A 17,813-nucleotide genomic window follows, 5' to 3' on the forward strand; every position below is an offset into this window, starting at 1 on the left:
ACTTCAATACATGGCTTGGGCAGTTCTACAAGAGTCAGGATAGGTAATGCGCTCTGCAGGGTACCACATTTACTGTATATGTTGCATTTACGAGGATGACATTGAACAAGTGAACAACGCTAAAAAGAATGCTCACCAGATGCACTGGATTCTGAAACGTCCTTCGACGCACACAATATGTAGTTCAAGCGTTGATCTAAATTTGAGATATATTATTTTCTGTTTTTTTGTTTTGTTTTGTTTGTTTTTTTTTGTTTTTTTGTTTTGTTTGTTTTGTTGTTTTGTCAAGGTGTTTGTTTGTTGCTGCATACTACACATGGGGTGGTTAGAAGTCACAGTTTAATACATGGCTTATGAAGTTGGAGGAACATATAGATGGAAGAAAAGAATGAATACTCAGAAGGGTGCAGGGGGTTGATATGTCATATGTAGAGGGCTGGTGCTGAACATATATATGGAAGAAAAGTAAAAACATATGGAAGGATGTTGGGGATGATAGAGGGCTGATGCTGCCATCCAGTGGTCATTTCTCAGCTTGCTCCAGTGCATGTCAGAAGCGATGCTCCAATTTGCAGTGGCTTACAGAAAATCCTTAGTACCCTCGAAATCAAGGGAGTTTTAGTAGGTACATGTGGCATGTGAAGATAGGTAGAGTCTGTGTGGATGCTGGTATTAGTTTCAGTGTTGAACCTCCTAATTGCTTGATATACAAAGTAGTGAATTCAGCAACTGCCACAGAAGAGCAGATGAGAGGAGCTGCAAAAGTGAATATGAAAGAGCCATCTGTATGAGACACTCTCTGTATAGTCTCGGTTGTGAACTCCAGATGGTTACTGAGTGAGCTAAAGAAACACGGGTTGGTTAAGAGTGAATCGCTTTTTGTTTTGGCTGACACTTTGACCAATACTTCAAGCCTTGAACCTTCATTTCTTGTGCTTACTCTTGTATCTGGGTTAAATTATCTTGAAGGATGTTAGAGGATTTTACAGTTGATTTTTGGATCCCTTGATTTATCAGTATCTATTGGATCAAATTTTCTTTTATTAATAGTTTTTAACATATGGCGTTTCGTGGTCCTGTTAAAATTAAAATTTACTGACAGCTTCGAAAAAAGGGACAAGGTACCACTGCAAGACTGGCGTACTCATGGAATCAGGCCCTTGTGATCAACATCTGTTCCACCATTTTTTCACAAGTTTAGACGTATTTTCTTGAAGAGATGTCCTATTGAGGTTGGTAAGTATTTGGCTTCTATGGAGCCTGAACGTTTTCTTTTCCCTATTGTTGCACTAGTGAATGTCCGTGCCAGTCGGCACTCTAGACACATTGCTTTTGAACAACACTCCAAGAGACTATCTCTATGGTAGCATTGGATCGATGATATAACCATTTTCGACAATTTTATATTTCATAATCATTTCATACTCATACTCAAGTGAGCTTAATTATTGCAATTCTATGCATTTCATTTCTCACAAACTAACTCATTACACATACCCTTACACATTCATTAATTCAACTAGCAAGATGCACGTGCTATGCACGCGATGTTAAACAAAACTTGCCGAAAAGTATAAATATAATTTGGGTGAGCACACTTACAATTGACATTACGTTTGAGCAGACACATTGGCAGTCATTTAAATTTTGAATTGAATGGAACTTTATTCCTATTTGATTTCCAGACATACCTAAACAATAAACTTTTAAGTATAGCTCCAAATAACATGTACTTTGAGACTCTCATCGTAGCAAGTGCACGTTGCAAACGACAAAGATAAAAAATTAGTGCATAAAAAGCATCTATGTAATGCTATTCACTGAAATTAGTATCCAACCCTTAGGTAAATTGGGCACGCTCGATGAGCCTGAACTAGAGAGGTAGTCTTGAGTAATTGCTTCTATTTAACCGAGGACATTGGCTCTGGTATTTCGCAATGTCGGTTGGCATGATGACATATTAAGTAGAACGTAGACAACGAAAACTTAATTGAGTCACGAAACAAATTTACTTTTAGAACCGTCTAATTTATTTGTGGTGAACTTAACCATATTGGTTGGGTACTTGGGTTATGGGTCTCTAACTTGGTGCTTCAAGCGTTCAAGTGATAATAGGCCTTGGTCAATTTTATGTTAGCAAATTGGGTTATCACATAATCAAAATCTACATCAGCACCTCACAAGAAAAAGATCAATATGAATGTCTACATCAGCACCTCACAAGGAAAAGATCAATATGAATGTAATAGACTCATGGGACAGAACCAAGATTAATTCACATTGGAATGAGTTTAACGATTCACATTTACGTAAATCCCAGAATTGGATAGGTTACATTATGTAAAAATCCATAATTAATTCCTATGAGGATCTTGCTAAGGCAATAAGGTTTAAGAGCTAGAGAAGTTAACATATCCTATTTCACCAATTTAAAATCGCTCCACGGTGTTTATCAAGTAATTAGATAAATTCAAAAATTATCACCATTCGACAATATGCCATTATCTATATTATTTAACGACTAATTAACCAGATTATAGTAAGCCTTTTTTGGTTTCAAGATGTATGAAAAAAAAAATTCTCATTGCTTAATGAGTAAGTTTCTTATTGGAAAAAAAAAAGGAGATCTCAAAAATTAAAACATCGTGTACGAAATTCCTAATTGACATATAATTAGAAGTTGCAAAATATTACGCACAAAAAGTAGGAGAAGGTTTATGTACACTTTCTTGTTGGGCTATACATCATTGCCACTTGATGAAGAAATTGTCAAAATATATGATGACTCAAGCCCTTCACTTAACAGAAAATCTTTCCACTTGTGGTGGTTGGCCCTGACTTCTTCACCAACTTCACTGTTTTGCACATACTCTCCTTTGTAAACCAACCATCTTCCGATCCTCGGTTATTCCCTCCCATCTACATGGCCACAACCACCTTTAGTTCTCTAGTCATAAACTTGGCATTTACAAATTGATCCCCAGCATGGGGCACCAAATTATCTGGCAAGTGTTCACCAAGGATTCCCACATAGACACAAAGGCACAATGACTCACAAAACAACCCACTAAAGGGTGACTCGGGATAAGTTCTTCTTGGACCCAAATCTACATGAACTTCCCCTCTTTCATCGATGCTATCTTTAAACCCCTCAGGCAAAGCTTCCTTCATTGTTATTAGTAAATGGTTAGAATAAAGACTATACAGAGTTGTACGTAATTAAGCAAGTTGTACATGGTCCATGGTCATAAGATTGTTAGAGTTTGACGCATATATCCACCATCATACTCTTACTTAAACCCTTACTATTCATAAAATCACACAAACAACATGAAAAGAAAAATAACAATCTGGTCAAGAAAATGATCATAATATAGATCTTACTGGCTTACAATGATATTCTCAGCTCCATGGAATTTGAGAAGTACCAAAAGCAGCTTGTTAATGCAGTAAAAAACTCAGCAATACTGAACTTTACATGTGTCGCTGCCCAACCTTAGCTTAGAATAAAGGTAAATAATTAATGAAAGGTAAAAGCCAACCTTAGCTTGAAGCTGCAAATAATTGATGTAGTCAATGGTTTCATCCAGTGTAGCATCTTTATCGCCTTGCAGGACTAAATGAACGTTTAGTATATGACATGGTAAATTCTCAAAAGCAAATGATATTGCATTAGTACACCTGCAGAAATAACATGATGAATACAGATAAATTGTCAATTGATGTGCATAGTTTATAAACTAAGTTGTTGATGATGAGACGTCAAGGAACACGATAAAAAGGGTGAGATATATACCTGAGATTCCTATGCAACCGTTTAGTGCCCAAAGGCGGTGTGGTACACTAACACTGTCCAAATATTCAGTGTGTTGGACTGTATGCTCGGCAGATTCAGCACCAAACATGATGTTAATATTGGAATGGTTTTCCACAGTCGTCTCATTTGATTTGATTGAGCAGTCTTTCTCTTCGCCAGCGTCCATAATTTAGGCGTTCACCTAGATGAGCCACTCACAAATATAATATTGAATTTAGTAAAGCATCTTTAACTCATCTATAACTCATCACTAAACAACAATGTTTAACTCACAACAACAGAGCTAGAAGGTTTCTAGTGGTTTATTGCTTAAGACTTGGGAGGTTAGGCCCAAGGTCTTAGGTTTGATTCCTCCTTCACGGGGGGATAAAAATTAAAAGGGGATTAAGGAATAAAAGTTTCTTTTAATAATTAAAATAAAATGAGTGAGTGTATTGACCATACCAGCCCAAGGTGCTTGGTGACTCCTTTGTGTCTTATTGTATGTCATCTTAAATCTTTTCCACCAAAACCTTCATTAGATGTGTGGGACCAACTTGACCATTGTCAGCAGGTGCATAGTTGTTATTCCTCTAGATATCCATTCTCCAAGGAAAATATTGTATAACCAACTACTACAACCTTAGAACTCATGTGCAACTTGTGTAGCACTCATGATGAAAATAGATATAAAAGTTAGCAGAAATATTGGATGCAAAAAATATCGTGCTTCAAACCTAATATAATCCTAATGCACCTTAAGCTCAAACAATAGTACTATATCCTAAAATGTTGCCCATTGCTCCTTATAGCAATACAACAAATCATTGTACCTTAGTGACCAAGCTTGTAGCAATACAACAAATCACTAAGGTCCTTTCACACTCGATCAGGCATAACACCAAACGTACAATGAGGCACACCAATACATAAATTTACAGATCCATCAAAAGAGGGAAAAAATAGATGAGTTTACATTTAGTACAAAACTGGTCTTTTAGTAAAAAACTTATGTGCATTAAGTTTGTACCGAAGTTGAGTTATAGATGAGTTGAAGTTGTCTAAGAATTCAAATCCTATAATAAACTAATACTTGTTAATCAATCTGGCTCATCCCTTCGAAATGATCTTTTTCTATTTGCCCTTGTTTCCACACCTTATATGAAGTTCTCATAGCAGTTGGGCCTTGGTTTTCCGAGGCTATATCTAATTTACAGAGAACTTGGCAGACATGTCGGAACTGGTAAAACTTGTTGGTGGTTGTGGTTGTTGAGTGTGTGTGTGTGTGTGTGTGTGTGTGTGGTGGTGGTGGGGTGTCTTGACAACCCATGGAAAGAAAAATTGCACCTGCAATAGTTTTAGCATGTTAAGATTGAGTAATAAGAAGGCAATCCTACTTCATCCAACAAAGGTTGTCGGAGTTGTTGAGTTGGTTAATCAGCCATATGTTTCTTATGAGTAATCTATGCTCTTAAATTCTTTCCATTTACTAAAAAATTGCAGGCCAAAGCTAATCTAAATGCGTAGTATATTTGACATTGATTTTAGCTCAAAGCCTAAAAAATTACTTATATAAACTATGAAGTACCTTAATGTAGATTGTCCAAGTACAAAGCAACTTGCTCACTACTAATCACTAATACAAAGCAAAGTGGTGAGAACTTACCATAGACCAAACTAACTGTAATGAATCACAAAATGGTATAGCATTAATTAACGCAAGAGGGCGAAGAAGGAGAGACAGAGAAATACGTGTTGACCAATTCCTTATTATCCTATTCTCCAACCATTCTACAGGGCACTTACCACCTAAATCAAACCAAAAATCCAATTTACACAAATATTACAACAAACATACACTGAAAATGCAATAATTCAAGGACCCAACATCAAAATGTAATAGAACAACATTGATTTAAGGAAAATAAAAGTCACAATGGATGTGAGAATAATTGGTGTTTCCATGTACAAAACAAACAACTTACCTTGTTATTCTAAGAAGCCACGTAGATAAACGCGAGACTATCACATCCACTTTCTCCGATCCATGAAAAATAATCGGCCGCCCATCAATCCCAATGCCCCGTGGAAGATTATGTACTTTAAATACACCAAAAATCCATATCGGTTTAATATTTTGAACAGTCGAGAAATAGAAAGACAGATGCACCCACTTTTCTTCATTCCAAGTACATATAATGCTTACCAAAATTAAAAGAAGATCTCAATCATCCGATGTTGATAATGGACGTGATTGATAGAAATTTCAGGTATTAAGGTTGTGTCTTGTGAGGGCAAGAAAACTAATGGTGTCATTCAAAAACCAAGAGAAGAAAGTCGAGGAATCACCGGGAGAAGTAAACAAAAGGCAAAAGATGAATGTAGCTTTGTGTGAAATTAACCTCGGGCATATTGAAAGCAACAAATCGGTGCTTTGGAAGTCGTGGGCATGCAACTCTAAAGAACCCTCAAAAGCCAAACCACGTTCTAATAACAGACACAATGTATCAACAGATGACTGGAACTCTGATGTTCCTCCAACAGAATCAAGTTGCTGAAAATCTGCCTCGAAGGCCCCGAGTAAAAATTTAATCATCACCACAAACATATTTGATGGAAAAAGAAGTTCTTCCCTTGTTTGAGAAGAATCCCTTAATTTTGGTTGTTGCTTGGAAATATAATCTAGCATGTCTCTGATCTTAGGATATTCAATTTTGGAAGTTCTATTCATGGATCGGGAATCATCTTTCCAGAGAAATAGACCATCAAGTGCAAGTTCCCTGAAGATGAGAAAATCAACGGATTAGTCAACTACAAAGAAAAAGGAAACAGACGAAAAAAAAAATACCTAGTTGAGATGTCCATGTCTATTCACCCCCTCCATCGAAATTAAACTCTCCGTTCATGAAATTCATTCTATTGATTACAAACAACCGACAATTTTAGGGGAGAACTTCATGAGATAGAAGCATGTACAGAAAAGTTCACCATCCTCAGATGCTCCCATGGAAAATTCCACATGCCCTCCTAAGAGAAAATTCCCACAAAAATTATGTAGAGAAGTGGGTGTCCACCAGAAAATTTTCCATGTAACCCTTAATATCTCATTAAGATTCTCACATAGGAGGGAAAATTCCCTCAACAAACAAACACGCCGTAATTTTTTTTTTTTTTTTTTTTAAGAATTCCCTCAACATCTAAGAATTGGTGGGTTTGGGAGATGGAGAGAAGGGTGAGAGACGATGGACCGTTTTTTTTAGATGGAGAGAAACCCTTGGTCAATCGGTATTAATGGAAATTAAAGGGTAATTAAGTTGCTAATTAAATAGCTAATTAATTATATTTATTGTGCGTACAATTCAAAATAGAGGCGTGGATTTAAAATTTTAATCAACCACCACATGGAATGACCAATTACTCCCATTCAAAAGTGTTAAACAATACTTTAATTTAAGGACAAAATCGGTACATTAAATTTGCAAAGAGTGAAAAAGACAAAACAACCCTTCTAAATATTATATAAGTGTTTTTTATTTAAGTATTCATAAGGGGTATTATGCGTAAGAAAAATACCCGGATGAATTTAAGGGTCCATGATAGTTATAGGTATTACTACTAGTAGAGATACACATCATAATGAGAATGATGAAAATAAAAGGAGAGAGTCTTCAATTAAGAGCATCGTCATTTTTTTTTTAAATAAAAAAATCCAGCAGAGTCTCCTTTGTATTTTCAACATTTCAAAAACTTAAATCCTGTCATAACCTAAAAATCAAACAATACAATTCTCATAGATCAACCATACCAAAATATATAACTTCATATTTATACATAACACAAATTACTTCTAAAATTAAAAGACAACTCATTAAATATTAAATAAGACTTTGCATAATTTTTCACCTGGGGCTAATTCTAGTAACGAAAAGGTAAAATAAAATAAAATAAATATTCCACACCCACTGATCGAGTTCCTCATTTATCTCATTCTCCTCTCTATGCATATTATTCACACCATTATGCTACCATATGGATAAATGCGCCATGGAGCAAAGACTACAATCATGTCGCTAAAAAATTATGGCAATTTAACTTGGTACCTGCAAACAAACCACATACACATAATTTTTTTAAACTTGATACATTTAGCATATTGTTTACAAAAGAGATGATTCTCAAAATAAAATAATCTCTATTCTTATTTTTAAGTATCCACGCTATCAAAAAAAAAAAAAAAAAACTATCATAAAAACTTACATAGCATATATATGGACACAACATATTCTTTGATTTCTAAACCAATAAAAATAACATTATTTAATTTATCACTCGCCTTTTCTTTGGTATCGATGTTCTTAGAGAAGAACTTCTTGGTATACGACATTTGTGGTATAATTTCTTGCATTAGGTGGAAGAAAAACGGATATTCTTTTTAAAGAAGTACATCTGGATATGACCATATAGAGTTGCCCATGACTGAAAACCGGTGTCCTCAAATCAATGCCAACATATTTCATTGATTGGCCTTGCGACTTATTAATTGTCATGGCGTAAGCTAGTCGAACAGGGAATTGTCGCCTTGATAGTTTGAAAGGCAACTCTAAATTTGAGGGAGCCAGAGATATTCTTGGGATGAGTATCGGTTTTCAGCTTTCTCTCCAGTCAAAATTTTGGTTTGAAGGACTTTACTCGCACATTGAAGCACTATAAGTCGTGTCTCATTGCAAAGACCATCTTTAGGTGCTATGTTCCTAAGCAACATTATAGGGCATCCAGGTTTTAACTTGAGATTGAAAAGTGGTAAGCTAGAAGGGTCGAGGGAGTTCAGAAACTTGGTGGGATAGTGAGCCCCACTTGGATTATCAATATCATCTTCGATGATTTTATCTGCAGCCAAATACTCGAGCGCTTCACCAAGGAACAAATTCAGTGCAACCTCATTAATTGCACTCACATCATCATTACAGGCAGCAAGAATAGTACGATAAAGTTAAGAAAGTTGGAGACACTGTGTCCATAACATCCAATTAGGAATAGACAGAGAAGATGAGTTCTTGGATATTGGTACACTTGTGTATTCCATTTGGCAATTGTACGCATTCTTGAATTGGGATTCGAACCAATCTAAATGAATCAAAGAAAAAAAATGAATTAATTAGTTTCTAAACTAATGGAGAAAAAACATTCTAATTAGAAGGCATTAGTAGCACACCTCCAACAAAAAATTGGCTCAGACTCCGCCATTTCAAGCCGCATATTTTGTACCAAGTGCAAAACTTCTAAATAACTCCAAAGAAAAGACATTGGTAGACCTCACTTTTATGTGCAAGGTAAGTGTTCCATACAAAAAACTTTCACTGCAACCAAGGAATCAAATAACCACACCAAGCAATTTTTTCTTGGAGAGGCTAGGTTGGTTCAATGCTAAATGGAACAAAAGACTTTGGATTACCAATATTGGAGGTAGCTTTAAGTTTACACTTAATCTCGCACTACACTTCACAATAAAGAACATCTCTAGCGCAAAAGCCTTGGAGTGTGTTCTTCTTTCTTAAACAAATTTAGCATTTAACACTCTGTTGCTAAGAAGAGATGGTGTTCTTCCTAGTTCACCACTTAAAACATTATTCCACATCCCTAAGAGGATTTCTTTCAGCTCAATGTGTATCAGTGCTCTTGTATCTTCGACTTCTTTTATGCACACCATATTTAAAAAGATTATGATAGTTTATGCGCTTTCAGTATGCATGAGCGATGCCATAAATGTGTCCACTGCAAGAGTAAAATACTAAAATGAAGTAAAAGAGTTGACATTGTTAGTGCACGTTAAAATGTATAATTTGCGAGACACTGTGATATAATTGAAATTAAAAGGCAAGGTATGGTTCCACCAAACTTGTGGCATGAATGGGTATTTTAGAGATTAAAATTGAAACACTACTCATATCTATCAATATAATGTTCATATGCAAGCATGCCAATAACAAAAAACTGCTCAGTAAAGCAACAATTACCATAAAAAAATGCTTATATGGCGTAGCTATTCTCTATTTGGCATCTAAACGTGAAAATCCCTAAAATTGGAATCATCCTACGTCAACCATAACTTATAATCTAAAAATAAGAAAACATCCTATCAAGAAAAAGAGAAGAATGAGGGTCAATTGTAAGGAATGGATTGCATAGCAAACATTTAAGTACTCAATCTTGAACACTTTTTTCAACAACTTGATTATGAGAGTATGAGAGTGGTAAAACCAAAACCCATAAAATTTAACCACTTAATAAAAAAAAAATGACATATATGACTATATATAGCCAAACAATCACCACGTTGAAATCTATCATGTTTGTAAAAGAGCTACCAAGACAACATTTGTGAAAGAGCTTTCAACACAGCTACTAATTGAAATCTCTACCATTGCATAACTCCTATATTCACAATGATGACACCCAGCGGACTAAGCTACGGTAGAAGAGAAGGGTATGTGCTCCTCTTCCCCAACAACATAATTTAAGGTGCTAATGAGTTAGCGCAAGGCACTGCAAATCAATAACAATATCCAATACATTCTAAATGTAAGTGGCAATAACAACAAAACAACGCATACCCAAAAAAAAAAAACATTAGTACCAAAACATAGAAAAAACAAATAATCGAAATTAGATTAAAACTTAAAATAATCGAAAAAAAAACAATGTACTTGGAAGAAATTGGAATCGAAATTCTTCGACGATGAGAAATGAAAATGAGAACTGAAGGTGGGCGTTGAGATTGGGTCGGTGCCATAACTGAACATCTTTGAATGTGAAACGAAGTTGAAGAGAAAGAAGAGACACCCAATTCTTTCTGAACATTAAGAGGAAAAAAAATGATTCTAAGAAAATGATATGATTAATTTTTTAAAAAAAGATGTATAAATTCATTGTACCTTTTTGATGAATGGTGTGGAACCTAAAGCTGTAGAAGTAGCCATGGTTTGCAACTTTTTTTTGAAGGCGTTGTTTACTTATATATGTTGTTGCCGTTTTCTTTAGTAAATGAGTGAAAAATTTAATAAAATAAAACCCAGAGTCATGTTTCTCGGCTCGAACCCGATGGAAACAAAGGCAAAATAACCAAGCGGGAGCCATTCCCATCAATGTCCCAATTCAAAAACTAAATTGGAATGCACATCTCAACCGTTATATCTTGTTCAAAATAATCTAGACCGTCCTTTATTATAATTTTGTCTTGTAGTGAGAAAAAAAAAACCTAGCTTATTAGATAGATGGAAGAACAAAACACACATGGTTTCCGTCTACATTGTCACCAAACCAACACACAGCCTTGCTGCGTTTTATGAAAGTAAAGTGGGGTATCTACTGTGCTCCTTCAAGGGAAACATTGCTCAAGGTTTTGGGATTTGTTGTGAACAATTAGCCGGTCCAGATACTATAACCCCAGTGTGATCTGTGCAAAGGCCCATGGGCTATACTCTAGACTACAACTACAACTCCAATGATAGGCCATGGGTCAATGGTGCTTTTCCCTCTCATGGTGGGAGGAAAACCACTGAAAACTCTCTCAATCTCTGATTCAGGTATGCAAATTTATCCACTCCATTCAAATAAGGGTCATACCATTTCCTTCACTGAATAACTTGATATATTTTTTTCACAGTTTTTAATGGTGAAAAGTACTGCAACATATCTGTTTAGAAACAGTTCATCAAAAGACAACATGTCTAGAATCAGAACGCTACTAAAGAACCAATCTTTACATGTTAATTTATGTTGTACACAAACAGTTTCATGCAATGACATTTTTAGAACTAGGGGCCACTTAAATTTTTCCAAAAATATGGATATTGGACTTATTATTAGCACACAAATGTATCGAGTTTCGATGAAATTAGTTAACTTAGATAGTGTACAAATTAGGAAAGATTTTAATGTAGTTCAGTTGAGACATCTTTTGAGTTCGAGTGAATATAGTAGTGATTTTGATGAGGAAGTTGAAGGTTGTGATTTGAAAGAGGTAGAAGGGAAGAAGGTTAGTTTTGAAGGTGTGGTGTTTCGTGATCCTGTTGAATTGTATAGAGAGCTTCAAAGTAATGAAACCCGTGTGAAACATAGACGAGAGGATTTTGGTACCCTAGTTGAAATTTTTCAATCATTTCTGAGGTCGGGGTGGGTGTCAGACCAGTCCCTTGCCATTTACATTGGCGCCTCGTTTTTTCCTACTGCTGTTCAGAAGTTCAAGAAATTTTTCTTAAAGAGATGCCCTGATGAGGTTGCTAAGTATTTGGTATCGCTTGGGCCATCTGTGGAGTCTCAACACTTTCTTTTCCCTGTATTTTCTGAGTTTTGTTTGGAAAGATTCCCTGATGAAATTCAACGTTTTCAAGATAATGTCCATTCTGCTGATCTTACAAAACCTCACACTTGGTTTCCTTTTGCGAGAGCAATGAAACGTAAGATCGTATATCATTGTGGTCCAACTAATAGCGGTAAAACACACAATGCATTGCAGCGTTTTATGGAAGCGAAGAAGGGCATATACTGTGGTCCTTTAAGGCTTTTAGCCGTTGAAATATTTGACAAGGTGAATTCTCTGGGGGTTTCTTGCAGTCTACTTACTGGGCAAGAAAAGAAGACAGTCCCTTTTGCGAACCATGTTGCATGTACCGTGGAAATGGTGTCTACCTACGAGGCATATGAAGTCGCCATCCTTGATGAAATTCAGATGATGGCTGATTCTTTTAGAGGTTATGCATGGACACGAGCTCTACTAGGATTAAAGGCTGATGAGATACATTTGTGTGGAGACCCAAGTGTTTTAGAAATTGTACGAAAACTTTGTGCAGAAACTGGGGATGAGTTGGTTGAAAACCATTACGAAAGGTTTAAGCCTCTTGCTGTAGAGGCCAAAACTCTACTTGGTGACCTACGAAATGTCCGAGCTGGAGACTGTGTGGTTGCATTTTCAAGGAGAGAAATATATGAGTTGAAGTTGGCGATTGAGAAATATACCAATCATCGTTGTTGTGTTATTTATGGGGCCTTGCCGCCAGAGACTCGGAGGCAGCAGGCTAATCTGTTTAATGATCAAGACAATGAATTTGATGTTCTGGTTGCAAGTGATGCAGTGGGAATGGGGTTGAATTTGAATATAGGGAGGGTTGTTTTCTATACACTTTCCAAGTACAATGGGGACAGAATAGTTCCAGTTCCAGTGACTCAGGTGAAGCAGATTGCAGGAAGAGCTGGACGCCGAGGAAGCTGTTATCCCGAGGGACTGACAACAACCTTGAATTTAGATGATTTGAACTACTTGATTGAGTGCTTGAAGCAACCTTTTGATGAAGCTGAAAAAGTGGGTCTTTTTCCTTTCTTTGAGCAAGTTGAGATTTTTGCTAGGCAGTTCTCAGATGTCACATTTTGCCAGCTTCTGGACAAATTTGGGAAAAATTGTCGTCTTGATGGCTCTTACTTTTTGTGCCGTCATGATCATATAAAGAAAATAGCAGCAATGCTGGAGAAGGTGCTGGGATTGTCTCTGCAAGATAGATTCAACTTTTGCTTTGCCCCAGTCAATGTTAGAGACCCAAAAGTGATGTTCCATCTGCAGAAGTTTGCTCAGTCGTACAGCCAAAACCTCCCCGTCAGTATACAAATGGGAATGCCAAAATATTCTGCTCGTAACAATACGGAGCTCTTGGATCTTGAAATGAAGCATCAAATCTTGTCCATGTACTTGTGGCTTTCATTCCATTTCAAGAGGGAGACATTCCCATATGCAGAGAAAGCTGCATCAATGGCAACAGATATTGCAGACCTACTAGGAAAGTCTATTATGAATTCGTACTGGAAACCCCGAAGCAAAGCAGACAGCAAGGCCGGATACTTCAAAGAAGGGCGAGGGACATGAGAAGCCATTGTCACTTGTAAACACTTTTTTAAAGTAAGTGTTGATGATTTGTTATAAGTTTTTTGCTAAACTGTCTGTATTTTTTGGCTGCTTTGAATTTGCGTTGTGTACATTAAGAATGGTCTATTGTTCTTATATATATATATATATATATATATATATATATATATATATATATATATATATATATATATATATATATATCATGAATCATGAATCATGATGGCTGCTAACATAATCCCCATTCTTATATATATCAGGACTTCTATACATTTTTAGTGTGATGATGGCTGCTAACATAATCCCCATTCCACATTTATTTTTCTGTCACTTACCTGTTTATAGAATTTTATTTTCTTTAACTTAAGTTGTCCGACTTCATTAAGGATTAGCCTTTCTCAAACAACATGCATTTGGGAAAAATCGTGACATTATGCAATCTTTATTTGTTATTTGTGAGCACAGGTTCATGATTATTTTTGTAATCCAAATCCACTTTCCCTATTTACTTGTTACAGTGCTTCCAACTTTCCGTTGGTAGTTTCTTTTAACATCCCTATTTTTTCTCTTTCTCACAGGGAAAGAATTGAAGAAACTTCTCAGAGGCATTCCTTGGCGGGAGCGACAGCATAACACCTTTAAAGGGTCTGTGGTACGTGGTGGTGGTGGTGAGAGGGTGTGTGTGGCAAGGTGGTTTCGTTGCCACTTGTTCTAGAAACCAACACCTAGCCAGGGAAATATACAAAAGTTTTTTTTGCCTCTTGTTGTAGAAACCAATGCCCTTTTGGGAGATCTTCGAAATGTTCAAAGCGAGGATTGTGTGGTTGTTATATTTCAAGAGCAGAAATATACGAGGTGAAGGCGGAGATTGAGAGGAGAACATTGTTGCGGTGTTGTTATATATGAAACAATGCAGCCGGTGGTTTGTAGGGAGCAGGCTAAATTATCTAGGGTGAATCGCGTGTAGGACAGCCAGAGTATCCCGGATGAATCCTGAGAGCCTTCAGTGTGGATCATTTTCAATAGACAAGTGTAAGCCTGTATTTACCGGACCCAATTTTCTAGTTGCGAGTGAAATCGTGGGAACAAGTCTAAAATTGACTCAAAAAATGGTAGTTTCTTACACTCTCCAAGATCGATTCTGATTGGGAACTGCTCATCAAGGGGAGATTCTATTCAGACTTTAAGAGGGAACTTCCTGTTCTATGGACTTTGGTGAAGCAAATTGCTAGAAGAGCTGGTTGTTTAGGAAACACTTTTTGTCAATGGGCTTGCTAGAACCTTGCGTTCAGAAGATTTGTGCTACTTGATTGAATGCTTGGACCAACCTTTTCTTCAAGTGAAAAAGGTCGGAGTTTCTCCTTAGGTGGAGCAATGCTTGCTCTGCAGCTGTCAAAACATTTACGAAAAGACAATGGACATAACTTTGTAGCCTCAAGCTGTACTGTAGTGATAGATATATTGGTGGAAGCTTTATATACGAAAATTGAAGACGTTGATAGACTGATAGTTCTGTTCATTCCTGATCCCCACCTAGGCACCCATACTTTAACTTGGCAACTCCAATAAGGTCAAAGCATCTTCCTAGTGGGACTTCAGGAACCCAGTTAGAGGCCTGTCATTGAATCTTCTATCATAGGCCAAATCCCAGCTCATTCAATTTAGTTTGAGTGACTGATTAGATTTTCTTCCAAATAAAGCAGTAAAGGAATGCCAAAAGGTTCTGCTCGTAATGATACAGAGCTCTTGGATCTTGAAACTAAGCATCAAATTTTGTCCATGTACTGATGTACTTGTGGCTCTCATTCCATTTCAAGATCGGGAGACATTACTGTATGCAACGAAAGCTGCATCAATGGCAACAGATATTGCAGAACTACTGGGAAAGTCTATTATGAATTCTAACTGGAAACCTGAAACTGGCAGGCAACAAATCAAAAGAAGGGCGAGGGATATGCGAGGTCATTGTCACTTGTGACAGCATTTCAAAAGTAAGAATTTTATTTGTTGATGATGTGTTACCAGTTTTTGCTGGAGTTATCCTTTTCAATGGCTGCTTTTAAATTGGTGTTGAGTGTGTTTTTAGATTGTCTATGGTTCTTCTTTAGATATCATTAATGATGGTGGAGGACATCCTACACTCTCCTTGTTTAAATAGGACTGCTAATATTGTCATCATTCCATATATTTTTCTATGATAAAGATGACCCTATTTCCAGATTTTATATTTTGCTCAAGTTGCTGTCTTTGTTAAGCCTTCTAGTTAAATGCATTCCATGGAATAAAGGGTTCCTTTCTGAATATACTGACAAATATGAAATTGTAAAATCTTATCTGTTGTTTGTGAGCACATGTCCACTGGTATTTCATGCTTCCAACTTATTTCATTTATATGGAGACTAAGGTTATCTCCTCTGTTCCCCTTGTCTCTTGATCTGACATCCCTATGTCCTCACCTTCTGACAGGAAAACAAGTGAAGAAACTTCTCAGAGTAGTTCCTTAACGGGAGTGCCTGCATAATACCCTTAGAGGTGGTCTATGGTAGGAAAGGACCACCTCGGTTTCTTAGTAGAACAGACGATAAAGTTATTAGCTGCTGCTGCTGTATAGGTTCGTGTCTTTCTAGAAGGATACTTTGTTAAAGATAGTCCAGTTTTGTTCGACGAAGAGAGCTAGATGTTACTATGTGCTGGGAAGTGTGGGGAATGAGTTGATGTATTTGCATGATTTTGGTTTTATATTTATAAATGAAACATAGTAAACTTCCAGCATTGTTTCGTTTTTCTTTTCTTCCATTCTTTTTTTCAAGTATTTCCTATACAATAAATTTCATTAAATCGTCTGAGCATAGGAACAAGTTGTTTCTGTTTTTCTGGTTTATTGCAATTCTTATTTGGTTTTATCTTCGAATTTCTCAGATAGAAATACATAATTTTCATTTTTCTCTGGTTTACTAGAGTAATGAAGATTGTAACAGAAATGTCAGGACAGCTCCCCAATTGCTGATATGGTGAAGGCAGAAGATGAGATATTGGAGGAAATTGAACCCAATGTGCAAACTGGGGCATGGGTTCAATTTCTTCCAATTCTCACATTCGGCTTTGAACACCAAAGCTTTTGCTCCCTGCGGATCTTCTGATATGGATGAAGGTTGGATATGAGATGTTGGGAGAAACTGGAACAACTTAAAACGATAAACTTCTGGTTCAGTTTTCTACAAACTCACATACAACTTCGACACCAAGCTCATGTTACATACTGGAATTAAGTCGCACTAAGCCTCTTCAGCGTTTGCTGCACCAGTTACAAGGTCTTACTGGCTAGTCTTTATATATATTATAATCGTAGTGCTTTGTTACAAACTAGCTAGTGCATACATATTCCATGAGTTTTTGGTTGTGGGTTAGTCTTCATGCATCGGCATGAATTGTGTTGAGAGGGAGTTATTTTACTCAATGGGTTCAGACAACAAGTCGCACTAAGTCTCTTCAGCGTTTGCTGCACCAGTTACAAGGTCTTACTTACAAACTAGCTAGTGCATACATATTCCATGAGTTTTTGGTTGTGGGTTAGTCTTCATGCATCGGCATGAATTGTGTTGAGAGGGAGTTAGGAATTTTACTCAATGGGTTCAGAGTGTGACAACTCGTGCAGTCTGGATAGCACTGAAGTCTAACCCTCCAACCGACCAACCCAGACGTTAAGCACTCGCCATTCTAACCCCAACTTTTATGAAATGACTTTTTGTCAAATTAAGTAGACCATTGGCACTATTTTAAAATGGGACCAACTTTGCAAATGGATTAGAGTATTTACTAAGTTACATTTACCTCTTGAAAACACTTGCTTATATAGTTAGATGGCTACTTAGATATCACTCTTTAATACAGTTCAATACCTAGTTTAATTAATGTTCACGAAAATCTATAGGGTGCACTCACGCTGCTTATACACTCAACGATAGCTTTGAGGCCAATCTAAATCTAGAGAAAATGGTTAATTTCTATTCTGTAAAGATATCTGCATTGGGGGAGTAGTGGAAATCTGGAAGAACAATTAGCTCTTTTCAGCATGCAAATCTTAAAACATACATTGATCTCAAC

General features: G+C 36.6%; 1 protein-coding gene and 1 long non-coding RNA gene across 4 annotated transcripts; one reads left to right on the plus strand and one right to left on the minus strand.

Annotated features, from left to right (window-relative positions):
* Positions 1-2,911: 2,911 nt before the first annotated feature.
* LOC147480392 (uncharacterized) lies at positions 2,912-3,934 on the minus strand. The gene is made up of 3 exons (XR_015206700.1): positions 3,797-3,934; positions 3,543-3,681; positions 2,912-3,165 (listed from the first exon to the last, which is right to left on the minus strand). It is a non-coding gene; the product is annotated as an uncharacterized LOC147480392 (long non-coding RNA).
* A 7,200-nt stretch (positions 3,935-11,134) lies between these two features.
* LOC147480393 (DExH-box ATP-dependent RNA helicase DExH18, mitochondrial-like) lies at positions 11,135-16,553 on the plus strand. Of its 3 annotated transcripts, none has more exons than XM_086578148.1 (4): positions 11,139-11,379; positions 12,312-13,742; positions 14,288-15,700; positions 16,176-16,553. In XM_086578148.1, the coding sequence occupies exon 2, from the start codon at positions 12,318-12,320 to the stop codon at positions 13,707-13,709; it is 1,392 nt and encodes a 463-aa protein (XP_086434274.1). In that variant the 5' UTR covers positions 11,139-11,379; positions 12,312-12,317; the 3' UTR covers positions 13,710-13,742; positions 14,288-15,700; positions 16,176-16,553. The 3 variants fall into 3 exon arrangements, with proteins under 3 accessions (XP_086434273.1, XP_086434274.1, XP_086434276.1); XM_086578150.1 differs by having other exon boundaries at positions 11,142-11,379; positions 12,410-13,742; XM_086578147.1 differs by having other exon boundaries at positions 11,135-13,742.
* Positions 16,554-17,813: the final 1,260 nt, after the last annotated feature.

Source organism: Coptis chinensis, chromosome 8 (genome assembly GCF_015680905.1).
Source record: "Coptis chinensis isolate HL-2020 chromosome 8, ASM1568090v1, whole genome shotgun sequence".
Lineage (NCBI taxonomy): Eukaryota > Viridiplantae > Streptophyta > Magnoliopsida > Ranunculales > Ranunculaceae > Coptis > Coptis chinensis.